Here is a 13,404-nt window from a genome sequence, read left to right as displayed (position 1 = left end):
CCTCCTGTCCTCAGCTCCCTTTATTCACTTCCATTTCTGCCATCTTTCTCTAGAAGGAGCCTAAGCCTCTCCTTAGAAATAATTTCTTTCAAATACTCTAGAGCACATTTCCAAGACTCTCGTCTTCCCTGAGTATTTTCAACTCAACACGTGGCGAGAGCCAAACCCGTGACATTCCCCGCGCCCCCCTCAGCCCCCAGCCCTGCCCTCCTGTCCACTCCCCCCGGCTGAAGTCCTGGCCCTCGCTGGCTCCTATCTCATCTTGGTCCTCCACGGGCCATCAACAGCCGAATCCAAGAGCTCTTCCCTCCCATCCGCTGCCCCCTTTTCATGTCAAAAGTCACCTCGGCTTGGACGACTGCCAAGTTTATGCTGGACGGCTTCGTCTCCTCTTCATCACTCCCCAGTTAAGTTCTACAAAACACAGTTCTAGTCAGAACACCCAGGGCTCTCTAAATACCCACTACTGGCGTTCATACTCGTCAGCTGGCTACAAATACCATCCGAAAGACAGCGCCTGACGCCCACTCTTCAGACTCAATCTGACACAAAACCAGCTCCCGGCAAGAGGGCTCTGGCTGCGCCTGGCACACACCCTACGCTTTCCCAAACCACAGCTCCGCTCACACTGGGCTCCTGCCCCACCTGCCAGGGCTGCCTCCCCTCCAGGCCCCTCCAACTCCTCCAGAGGAAGGCCCAGGTGAATGTCACTGCTCCTACTCCAAGCCTCAGATGCGATATCTTCTTCCAACCCCCCAGGCCTCTCCCAGGACACTTCACGATGGGCAAACATCTGTGGAACTGATTTTACTCTCCACGCCGACCACTAATTTGAAAATGTCTCACAGGAGGAAACGTGCGCCCACGTACGGCCTATGCTCCAGTGCCCTTGGTCCTGCACACAGCAGGCCCTGCTGGATCCCAAGGGGGAGGACAGTCTTGACTCAGCAACTATTTTATGTCATTCTCTGCCTTTAATATTTGATGCACAGGACTGGTATCACCAGAAGAACACTGTTACATCCCCAAGTAATTGGTATGACATTGGTATTATGACTAAACACCAGAAATCTATGAGGAATCAAGTAAAATATAATTAGAATACCTATATAGATAACCCTGACAGAAAGAAGAAGAAATGAACACCAAATGCAATCCAGCAGTAAGGATTAAGGAAAGAGGCCGCTGCAAGCTTAGCGAGAGCCCAGACTGCACCATCCAAATCAGTACGAAGAGCACCCACGCACACAGAACTGGAGGCTCAGCAAGGCAAATGGACTTTCCATATTCAAGAAAGATGGTGTAGCTACGAGGATCCAATTTTTAAGTAAGTGATTTTGTATATGTGATTAAGAATTTGACTGCTAATTTATATAAGAATATTTAAGAAAACTTGAGACACTGTAAGTTTAATTAAATCTGTAACAGTTGTTAGAAGCACCTAGAAAGACTTTACTTATTAGGGTTATATATTTGCCATGTGAGGCATTTACATGCTTACAAAGAAAATCAATATATTAATCACAGGAATGGAACTTAAAATGTGTGAGGCAATTAATCCAAAATTTAAGCAGAATGAATATGCTCAACTTGAGTTATTGGACATTAATCAAAGAAAAACTAAAAGTATTTCTTATTTACTAGATTTACAAAGCTTTGTAAATTAATAAAATGTGTAGGACACGAGAAAATTTTTTCCAATTTTTTTTTTTTTTCTTGTGGTATGTGGGCCTCTCACTGTTGTGGCTTCTCCCGTTGCGGAGCACAGGCTCCAAACGCGCAGGCTCAGTGGCCGTGGCTCACGGGCCCAGCCGCTCCGCGGCATGTGGGATCCTCCCGGACCGGGGCACGAACCCGCGTCCCCTGCATTGGCAGACGGACTCTCAACCACTGCGCCACCAGGGAAGCCCCCAATTTTAAAAATTAAAAATCAATTTAAAAACCCTAATAGCCTTTTCTGTGCATAAGCATTCTCTCTTGGAAATGAAAACTCAAAGTGATACTCCAAAACACACCACTTACTCCTTATCTGCAATTAAAATAGGCCAAATGTAACTGAGTTTTGCAATATTTGTCTTCCAAAAATATTCAGAACATCTAAGTTCTAAATAACTATAAGCAGATAAACTCTCCTGCAGGCATCTCTGGCGGCTGGCAACTTACTGTGAAATCTCAGATGGACACGCCCGAGTGCAGGGCACTTCCAGAGCGCCAACCCTGAACCTCATCACCCTACTGAACCTTCTCGGCACCAGACGTCCTTTAGGAGGAACGTGGTTCAAAGAGAAGATAAACTGCTCCTGACAACAAGATAAACCACAGCTGTGCTTTAAGAGCTGTGTCCTCAGCAGCCCTCTAACGACCCATTTCCACACGCCCCCAAGCTGAAAGAATCAGCCCCTGTAAACATAAAATCTCGTGGTTCTTTCGTAATTGCGGTGGATTACAAAAATACACTACTTACTTTGCACCATCAAACACGATGGATCTGACTTGGCCGCACTGTCTAAAGAGAGACTGCAGTTGCTTATAGTAGAGAAATCCATAGGGAGGAACGTGCTTCAGCTGTAAAACACCACACTGCATTAACAGGAGCAAACACAGAGCTCACGGTCATAATGTTCACAAAAACAGAGCACGCTGTCTTTAAGCACAAGACGTAGACCCGACAGCAGGGTATTTAAGGACTAATGACTTCTAAATTATAATAAGTTTTAATAATACATGTTAAACAAAGGCTAATTCTTCCCCTGTTAAAAGAGTCCAAAAGTCTGATACAGAAAAGTTAAGACTTATTTTTCATTTTTACCTTAAAATAACCAAGCTGACTAAATACATCTTTTTAAAACATAGTATTTCTATATAGGCAACAGCAGGAACTTAAATCTTAAAGGGAAATGCACCACTTGGTGGAGGAGGGGGTGCGTCCTCGCCCCGTAGGCTGCTCTAACAGGAAAGGAGCTGCAGCAACCCCTCCCTGTCCGAGTGCTTTCTCCCTCCCACCAGGGCAATCTGTGTTCTGAGCTCCGGCGCGAAACTGGGAGTCCCCTGCCCCATGACCTGCTTATCTCAGAGCCCAGCACAGCTCCATGAGAGGCAGTGGGTGGCTGAAAAGCAAGGGCTGGGGACTCAGGTCTGAGCTCAAGTCCTGGCTTGTCAGGGTTCTGCAGGCAGAAAGTTATGGAGCCACCCTAGGACCCAACAGCCACATCACTAATTAAGGGGGACAATAAGTCCTCACTCAGAGAGCCAATGTGAAGCTCAGAGAAGAATGAGTAAAAAGCACTCGAAAAAGGCCCTCACAGATGATAACGCTACGTAAACACTAGCCACACTTAGTTTTTATAACCCACACAGCAGGTAACCTTTTGGCCCCTGGCTGGCAAGGTGAACAGGCTGAAGGAGGCAAGCACAGCCCACGTCTGAGGAAATGTGCTGTGGGGTCCCTCCCCTGGTGCACAGGTCAGGAGGGAGCACCACCAAGGCATGAGAGGAAGCCAACCAGAAGGGCTTGGTCCACCATGACGGTCAGTACGAGCAGAGGCCCAGCCACACCTCCTCGAGAGCAAAAAGGATCTAATGACGGCCCCTTCAGGTAAAACCCGCCCCCAGGTACAAACTGCATCTCAGCTGCCTCTCGTCCCCAGTGTGAGCACCAACTCCTCTCCAGTGCTCTGCAGAGACCCTCTCCCTTGTGAACGCTTACTTCTTCAGTAACAGTGTGATGGAAACAACAAGAGGAGTAAGAGCTGGCAATGATGGCATGTTTACTTTAGGCCAGGAACTCTGCCACGTGCTCTATACCCCCTTTTTATTAGATATAGGCCGGTAATGGAACCCAGGATCCGCTAAAAGCCCGATTGCCAAATGCTTTATTCCAGTTGCCTACCCTGAAGTGATCCTGTACTCAGGTTTAAACAAAGGGTCCACAAATGTTGATCTGATAGTCAGTGCCTGGGACTGACCATCAGATATGCCCAAAGCTCATGTTAAACACTGATTTCCAGGCCACACTTTCTAGTTCAGATTCTGTGCCATGGGGCCTCAAATCTGAATTTCAAAATAAACACTCTCTAGGCGATTCTATTAAGCATGAATGGGGATCAGAGTTTAAATCACAGTACAAAGGTGCCAACCATATAACTCTTTACTTTGTGTAAAATGAAGTTGTCAATTAACTAAATGTTCTTAAATTTATGGAGAAGTATCTTAAATCCTTCAAAATGGGACATGAGCAGTCAAGGTTAGCCATGAATACCTAACTCTGCAAGGCTTCCTTTTTTTTTTTTTAGGCTTTCTTTTTTAAGGTTAGGTCTGCAAAACAGGAAGCGAGACTGAGAAACTAGTGGATGCATGTGAAAAGGTCAGACAAGCCATGAAATTCACTTTAGGGGAAAAAAATCCACTTAGTACTTATAAAAATATAGAGGCAAGTGGGGAAATAAAATGTTCCGTGTTCGCCACATTGGAATGAAGCTCATCTGAAAACTGAGCACCCGGCCTCCACCCCAGAGAAGGCTGCCTATCTCTCCACCTACCACAATGGTTGTCTTTGGGTCTTTGCCCGCCAGCTCCCTCACTGCCATCTCTTCGTCGGGGTGCCCAAAAGTAAAGTAATTTGGATAAAAAGCACCTGCCAATACAACCTGGAAGAGAAACTTATTTTCATGAAGTAACAGCATTATTTTATCACTTTATCTCACCAATATACTAACCTCATCCCAGAGTATCATCTACAATATAAAAGCTGAGCTTAATGTTAAAAAACAAAAAAACAAAAAAAACCACTGGACCTTTAAACCAATCAAGCAGAAAGTCACAATTCTGGTTACTTCCCCATAACCGAAACACTTTCTGCATGGTCTTTCCTCCAAGGAGCCTAAGTACTTTTCAGAATGAGGTTTAGAAAGCAGTGGTGAGTTGAACAAGGATACAAATGATTGTACACAGAGAGCCCCGGGGGTTAGCCAACTTTTTCTACATTTTCCCTGACATACTTACTTCTATGGGTCAGGCCCTTTCCCAAATGTTTAGATAAAATTACAATTAAGACACTTAGATTTAGAGCAGCAGGCTTGCATCGAATATTCACTTCTAAAAGCATGCTGCGAGGAGTCCCTTCTTCAATAAAAATATGCTATATGAAACATACACCCATGGAAGAGTCTCTCCTAAACTTCAAGTAATTTTACATCCAGAGAAACACTCCATTTCCCAGCATCCCCCAGTTTACAGGATCCACCTAGAACCCAATTCTGTATGCGTCAGCCAACACACTGACACATACAAGAGGTACTCCTCCTCTGAGCCCCTACATCAGAAGTACTGGCCACCTTTCTAGGACACACTTCCCTCTACACAATGCCTAGATGGTTCCATCCAACAAGCTAATTTGATCATGGCCTCCAAAGTTAAAATAATTTTTCAGTGCAAGGGAAGAACCACATAATAATGTTAACAGCATTTATACTTTCTTAAAAGCCAAAACAAAAGGATCTCTCCAGAAGCAGTAATAACATTTAGCAGTCTTTAGAAACAGTACTCCAGAGATTAGAAATGGGTCTGGATCATCAACTCAGTGACATGGAAAACCTAAACTAGGTATAAGACCAGAGTTTTTCTTGGTGCCCAAACACAGTATTAGCACTATGGACCTAAAATCTCCTGTGAGGCATGATTTGTATCAGAAAGGGGAACTAGGGCTTCCCTGATGGTGCAGTGGTTGAGAATCCACCTGCCAATGCAGAGGACACCGGTTCGAGCCCTGGTCCAGGAAGATCACACATGCCGCGGAGCACAACTAAGCCCGTGCGCCACAACTACTGAGGCTGCACTCTAGAGCCCGCAAGCCACAAATACTGAGCCCATGAGCCACAACTACTGAAGCCCGTGTGCCTAGAGCCCGTGCCCTGCAACAAGAGGAGCCACTGCAATGAGAAGCCCGCGCACCGCAATGAAGTGTAGCCCCCGCTCACCACAACTAGAGAAAGCCAGCGTGCAGCAACGAAGACCCAACGCAGCAAAAAATTAATTAATTAATTAACTAAAAATTTTAAAAAGCCGTCAGATTTCTAATTAATAACTGTAAGCTTTCCAAATCATTTAAAAAAAAAAAAAAGGAGGAGGAAATAAGCCCTGTCAAAACCACAAGACCTAATAAGCAGAAAGAACCAGGAAGAGACATCCAGGAAACTCCAGAGTACCTGCAGGATGAATCGCTGCTTGTATGTATACTCTTGGTCCATGACAGGCCGCCGGGAATCAACATACATGTTGAACTGTGAGATTCTAGTCTTCAATTCTTCATATAATTCAGCCACCTAAGAAAAACACATTGGGAGATGATGTCTCCAAGTGATTATATTATTCAGAATAGCAAATGCACTAGAAAAGTAGTACATAATGGGGAAAGCATGAGTATGTCTATGGGATGAAACACTGCAGCAATGAAGAACCATATTATTAGGACTTCCCTGGTGGCACAGTGGTTAAGAATCCACCTGCCAGTGCAGGGGACACGGGTTCGAGCCCTGGTCTGGGAAGATCCCACATGCTGTGGAGCAACTAAGCCCGTGTGCCACAACTACTGAGCCTGCAAGCAGCAACTACTGAGCCCACGCACCACATCTACGGAAGCCCGCATGCTCTAGAGCCCGTGCTCCGCAACGAGAGAAGCCACCGCAATGAGAAGCCCGCGCACTGCAACGAAGACCCAATGCAGCCAAGAAAATTAATGAAAAAATCTAAAAACTCATTTAAAGAACCATCTTATTAAAGATTAATTAATAAAGAATGGAAAGGATGCTCAATACAATATTAACAGAAAATACCAGGATACAAAGCTGTATATGCTTCATGATCCCAGTTTATAAGCACACACAGGAAACCACTGCAAATGCACAAACACAGTCATCTACAGATGTCAGAGGAACAGGAGACTATGATCACAGCCTTTGCTTTAAGTCCTTTAAACACTTCCGAAACCTCTGCCATAAACGTATACTTCTTTTGTGATTAAACACAAGCTAAGAGGGGACTTCCCTGGTGGTGCAGTGATTAAGAAGCTCCCTGCCATCGCAGGAGACGCGGGTTCGAGCCCTGGTCTGGGAAGATTCCACATGCCACGGAGCAACTAAGCCCGTGAGCCACATCTACTGAGCCTGCGCTCTAGAGCCCGTGTGCCACAACTACTGAGCCCGCGCACCTAGAGCCCGAGCTCTGCAACAAGAGAAGTCACCTCAAAGAAGGGTAGTCCCCGCTCACCGCAACTAGAGAAAGCCTGCGTGCAGCAACAAACACCCAATGCAGACAAAAATAAATAAATAAAAAATAATTTTATTAAAAAAAATCTTCTGTAAGGCTGTAGTATTGATACATACAACTTCTCTAATTAAAAATCAACTAAAAATTATGCAAGTCACTTTCTCTGATCAAAATGCAATAAAAACAAAAATATTAACAAAAAAACAAGATACCTAAAAATATTTCTTTCTACCTGTAAACTCAAATATTCTTCTAAAAACTCTGAATCAAGGAGGAAACCAACACTAAAATAAGTTACAGACAGGGAAAACAATGAGATCCCTACATGTCACAAATCAATGAGATGTGCCCCAAACTGTGCTCATAAGAAAATTCACAGCTTTAAATACCTTTAATTAGAAAGACTGAAAGTATTAAGAAATTAAATTCTCATCTCAGTAAGACTGAAAACGTAAACCAAGAGACACAGAAAAACTAAATTAATGGAAAAAATTAAAAATCAATCCTTTGAAATCCTCCACCTTTCCCCTTCCCTCAAAACACCTGCACAGTAAAACTGACAAATCAAACCAAGAGTAAGTTCTCTGAAAATAAAAATAAAACAGATTCAAAAAAAAAACAAACAAAAAACAAACAAACAAAAAAGACAGATTGTCTTGCAAACTGTGCAGTAAAGGATTAAGTCAGTAGGCCCGGTTGTCCACACCCTGGACATTCCAAAGAAAGGTCTGGCTCCTGGCAGGTCACCTCCAGGCCCTTGGAATATCCTGCCTTGCAAGAGTGACTTTGTTTACCTGAGGCCTTGGACACAATAAACAGTTCATGGTAGAAACGTGACTTCTGTATGGTGAGGACATACAGTATCAGTAACCTCTGGAGGGGCTAAAAACTAAGGAAGTTAAGGTCAGCCATGTGGGCACCCCACACTTATGTAACCAACCCTCAATAAAACCTTGGACGCCAAGGCTCGGGACAGCCTCCCTGGCTTGCAGTACTTCACGTGGGTTGTCACACATCGTGCTGCCCAGAAGACTCCACCGGGAGAGGACGGCTGCAAGCTGGCACCTGGTCTCTCCTGGCTCCTCCCCACCCGCCTCTTACCTTTGCTGACCTTAATCTGTGTCCTTCAGCTGTAGTCAATGTAACCGTGAATGGAACACATAAATTCTACCAAAGCTGGAAACGAGGATGTACTTCTTGGAATACTCTCTGCTACCCTGGGTACTGCTGGTACTTGATAAACATTTGATAAGTCATCTTTACTTGCATTCAAAGAATTTATAACTTACCTCTCTAATTCTCTTGATCTGAATGTAATTTAACCGTCCCCAGTCAAGTTCATCCTTTAAATACATAAAAGGATAATATTCAATATTAACGTAACAAATCAGAGCTAATTTGGCTACTGTAATCCATATATCTCGGCTAAAAGTATACACCAAAAAGAATATACACCAACAAGAAAAATAATATGGCTGACTCTGTAAAAGGTGACTTTCACGAGTAACTCACGTAGTTATTTTAAGGATACATCTAGGCATGGCAAATTTAAACACACAGACCTATCAACAATCTTTTGAACCTAGTCAGTTTAGAAGAAGAACAACACGCAACCACGCCCACCCCAAAAAATGAAGGCTAACAGGTTGGTTTTTTCAAGCCCATTATCTAAAACTTTGCTGAAAACAGCAGAACGAAAAGCTTCGGGTTTCCTAGTTTTGAGCCAACACGCCGAGGCACATCCCACAGGTATTCAGTACTGGCAGCTAAGAGGCTCCTGACACAGGAAGGGTCACTACTACCCAGGGGTGGGCGACAGGCAGCACGGCTGCCTCTGGCAAGTGACTACAGCTGAAGGTGAGCCCAGGAGCTGCCCTGGACTGCGGGCCCTAAGAACCGTCCACAGTGACCTCCGCTCAGGCTGAACACTGCCGGTTCACACACAGCGCTGAGGCTGAGCTAGAGAAGGCTCGGGAAGCTTCCACGACACAGGCAGCCATCCACAAAGAAACAGCTCACCGACCTTCGGATGCCGCAGCTCTCCTCTTTGCCTGCAAGTCTGCCAAGCCTAAAAACAAATGATCCAGAGTTTCAAAATAAAAAAATTCGGTTAGCGAATAAAGTAAGTCCAATTTCAACACATTCTGACCACAGAAAATTTACAAATTTAATTTTTCCAATCTACTTCATAGAATTGGACTCCCACCCTCATCTACTTCTCCCAACACAATTTTTTTTTTTTTTTGTCTGTGCCGCAAGGCTTACAGGATCTCAGCTCCCTGACCAGGGATGGTACCTGCGCCCCCTGCAGTGGAAGCATGCAGTCCTAACCACTGGACCGCCAGGGAAGTCCCCATCTCCCAACACACTTTGCTTACTAATGGACATCGGCAACCCTCACAGTGCTTCTGGTAGAGACGGCATGTGCTGACAAGCGGTGGCAGCCGCCTTCACAGCTCACGCTGGGAAAACTTACCCTGAACGCTTCAACAAGCGCAGCACAGTCACTCTTACTGTTGCCACAGAAATCCACTTTGTTCCTATAAACAATGAACAGTGTCACTTGACACCACTAAAACACAGTGACTTTTAAAAATATGAATGTTGGCGCAGTGGTTGAGAGTCCGCCTGCCGATGCAGGGGACACGGGTTCGTGCCCTGGTCTGGGAAGATACCACATGCCGCGGAGCGGCTGGGCCCGTGAGCCATGGCTGCTAGGCCTGCGCGTCCGGAGCCTGTGCTCCGCAATGGGAGAGGCCACAACAGTGAGAGGCCCGTGTACCGCAAAAAAAAAAAAACACAACAACAACAAAAAACAAATATGAATGTTAAATACCTGTATCCATCAAGATGCTGCCTAAAAGGCATCACAAAAAAATTCTTCAAAGAAAGAGATGCCGCTAACAAGAGAAAAAACAAAGAGAAGATAAGACTGTTGGAGTAGCCTTACATCACCCCCCATTCCCGCTTCTCGGCTCCCACACTCACCTATGATAAGACACTCGTCTAGACATCCAAACGCATGTCCGAGGACTATGAGTTTACCAAGCTGCTGATTAACAGGAAGTTGGGCTAAAACTCTTCCTAAGAAGGTCAATTTACCATCATGGGGGTTTTCATCTCCTCTCTGCCCACTCACCGCAAGTGCTCCAACCTTTATAAAATAAATCAGTGCGATTAGCAAGCACTGATTTATTCACACTCTTTTCTTCCTTAAGGCAGGGAGTTTAAAACAGGAAACAACCAAATTTTGGTGAATAAGGCTCTAAAAGATACCTAAGTCAACTTATGAAAGATTGACACTAAAGTTTTTTAATACGTGTTTTGATACTCAGAACACATTTTATTATTTTTTAATGCTGGGAGGTGATGCTCAAGCTACCCCCACAAAAGTCTACTTAAGTCCCAGATTTAACGAACATGGCACGCACAGCACTAAACCAAACCTCCAACCACCACGTCGCGTGGTCACTCACAGCCAAAAGGTACAGACTGTGCACAGAGAACAACGTCCTCAACTGGACTAAGTGTATTTTACGGACGCCCAGGCAGGTACCCAAGGTATTAGAGGCAGCCCCAGCTTTGAGGGTCTGAGGCAGGATGTGCACAGCCCCAACAGGTGGAGGCGCCCAGGCCGGGGCACTGGGCACTGCATGCAGCAAGAGCGGAGCGTGGGTCGGAGGAGAGTCAGAGAATGCACAGGAGCAGAGCAGGGCTTCCAGCAACAGGAAGAGGAGAGGCTAGCATGAGGGTGAAGAGCAGAACTAGAGGGGAAGTGGGGAGGAGGCTCACAGAGCCAGGGCAGGAGAGCAGAGCTCTACGGCTGCCATCTCCTATCCAGCGCTTCTCAGCCCCGCCAACAAACAGCAATCCCCCACGGGGGCGGGGTGAGAGAGTAGGAGCTTCACCTTCAGACAACTAACAAAGCTGGTCTGAACAACATATATAAAATCTGGAATCAAAAATTAGTCATGACATGCTTTTCCAAGGAAATGCTGATTATTTACAACTGTCAAAATACCTTAAAGATATCCACAGTATGAAACTTCTAAAATTCACCCAAAAAATCTTAGCTTTTCCTAACACGAACAAGTATCAGATGGTCCCACCTCCTTTAGCAGAAGGATGGTGCGTTCAATGTCACTCAGGCTAGGTGGAGAAAGGGCTGTTGCCAGCAGAGCCCTCGGTTCACCCATATCAAGTAATTTCACTTTCAATATTGTGCTTCCTAATGGACAACGCTGAAAAGAACAGAACTTAAATTCAGAAACAGTAAAAATAAGTAAATCAATTAACCTATTCACATGACTAGTACTTTAGAGAGAGAAGGAGAGAAAAAGAAGAAAGGAAAACAGAGAAAGAGGAGTGGGAGAAGGAGAGAGAAATGGGAGATGAAGAGATGGGGGAAGAGAAGGAGAGAGAGAGATAAAGAAGGGAAGATAGAAAAGGGAAAGGGTGAGAAAGAAAGGAGAGGAAGCGGGGAGAGAGGGAGAGAAAGGAGAGAGAGGCAGGAGAGGAAAGACAGAAGCCAGTTCCACAGCATGAACTATAAAAGCACACAGCAGGGCTTCCCTGGTGGCGCAGTGGTTGAGAGTCCGCCTGCCGATGCAGGGGACATGGGCTCGTGCCCCGGTCCAGGAAGATCCCACATGCAGCGGAGCGGCTGGGCCCGTGAGCCATGGCCGCTGAGCCTGCGCATCTGGAGCCTGTGCTCCGCAACGGGAGAGGCCACAGCAGTGAGAGGCCCGCGTACCGCAAAATAAATAAACAAACAAATAAATAAATAAATAAACACACAGCAGCAGCGTCTGTGGACAGTCCTCCTACAGGGCCAGAAACGTGACATGGGTGTGAAGTCCCTCACTGGTGCTTAGTGACTAGAAGCCAGTTCTGTGATTAAAGACGAGTTTGATCAGAAGTGATTTTTCTGGGATCAAAATCATACGACACTCAAAATTATATTAAACTGTTCAGCAAAACTGTCTACAAAAAACAAACTATGTCATAAAGATGGCCGAAGTTTACTACCAACATCTCAGGAATGACATGGTCGGGGATGGAGCGGTCCCAGAAATCCTTGTGTATGAGTCTGTAACAGTATCCTTTAGACACTCGTCCAGCACGGCCTGCAAAGGAGAAACATTCAAACTCTGACGTTAATTACTTTAACACTAGCATAAAGATATACTTAAGAATAACCATTAAATATTAAGAAAAACTTCCGTTATCTTCTACCAAACCAGGTCAGTTTGGTAAAAACTTCAGAATAAGTGTTAGAAGTGATCTTCTATATACAGATTAAGTGCTGACTCCTACTCAGTGATATATAGTGGAAAATCCAATGCATATTTCTAAAGAGAACCACCTTGGCCCCAAAACACAATGGCAATCTAAACATTTTAAATACCACACATCTCCTGCAAATGCATAGTTCATACTGGTAAAAATACAGAGGTCACCAAACAAAAGTAATCAAGCTGGCGAGAGAAGCCCCAGTGAAACGGCTGGTTGTTACCCATCCCAACACCTCCGCAAAGGCGTCCTTCAAGACAATGGCTTCATATGAAATGAGTGATCACACGCAAACAGCTCAAAACCAGGCCTGGACCACGGAGACCATCCTATAAACGACTGCTCTCTTGTGATGGTATTGCTTGTGCAATGGAGACTCCTTTATCCCCAAACACAATAAAATCTGAGAGACAGGAGACAGGTGGGGAGCGGGGATCCTTCACAAATACTCAGCTTTTAAAAAACAGGGCAGCCCAGGGAGGAGCTTTCCTTCCCCACCTGTGGAGCCTGGACCCCCGTCCCCTTCTGCCCCCACCCACCTGTCCTGCCACAGGAGACTGAGTGCAGAGTCCAGAATGCTGCCTCCGCCACCATCTATCCACCATATCTTCAAATGACAGGACTGTCTAAATGGAAAATCCCAAGGTAATGACAAAACCAAAATCAACTCCTAGAACTATTTGGTGAAATCAGCAAGTCACAGGGCACAATACCAACACACAAAAATCAATCACATTTCTATACACTAGAAATGAACATGTGAAAACCGGAATTAAAAACGCCATCACAATCGTTATAATCCCTCCAAATTACTTAGGTGTAAATCTAGCAAAACATATACAGGGATCT

General features: G+C 45.1%; 1 protein-coding gene across 1 annotated transcript in view; it reads right to left on the bottom strand.

The window, feature by feature from the left end:
- TDRD9 (tudor domain containing 9) overlaps nt 1-13,404 on the bottom strand; it is an 85,698-nt gene that overhangs the window by 28,175 nt on the left and 44,119 nt on the right. The window contains exons 9-18 of the mRNA XM_029239270.1: nt 12,292-12,389; nt 11,373-11,504; nt 10,252-10,417; nt 10,100-10,163; nt 9,740-9,803; nt 9,287-9,331; nt 8,553-8,606; nt 6,204-6,320; nt 4,539-4,646; nt 2,465-2,565 (exon numbers count right to left, since the gene is read on the bottom strand). Coding sequence (XP_029095103.1) covers nt 2,465-2,565; nt 4,539-4,646; nt 6,204-6,320; nt 8,553-8,606; nt 9,287-9,331; nt 9,740-9,803; nt 10,100-10,163; nt 10,252-10,417; nt 11,373-11,504; nt 12,292-12,389 — 949 coding nt within the window. The remainder of the gene's footprint in view (nt 1-2,464; nt 2,566-4,538; nt 4,647-6,203; nt 6,321-8,552; nt 8,607-9,286; nt 9,332-9,739; nt 9,804-10,099; nt 10,164-10,251; nt 10,418-11,372; nt 11,505-12,291; nt 12,390-13,404) is intronic.

Source organism: Monodon monoceros, unplaced genomic scaffold (assembly GCF_005190385.1).
Source record: "Monodon monoceros isolate NGI ecotype Baffin Bay Population unplaced genomic scaffold, NGI_Narwhal_1 Super_Scaffold_21, whole genome shotgun sequence".
NCBI classification, from domain to species: domain Eukaryota; kingdom Metazoa; phylum Chordata; class Mammalia; order Artiodactyla; family Monodontidae; genus Monodon; species Monodon monoceros.
This window is presented reverse-complemented; position numbering and strand designations above follow the sequence as displayed.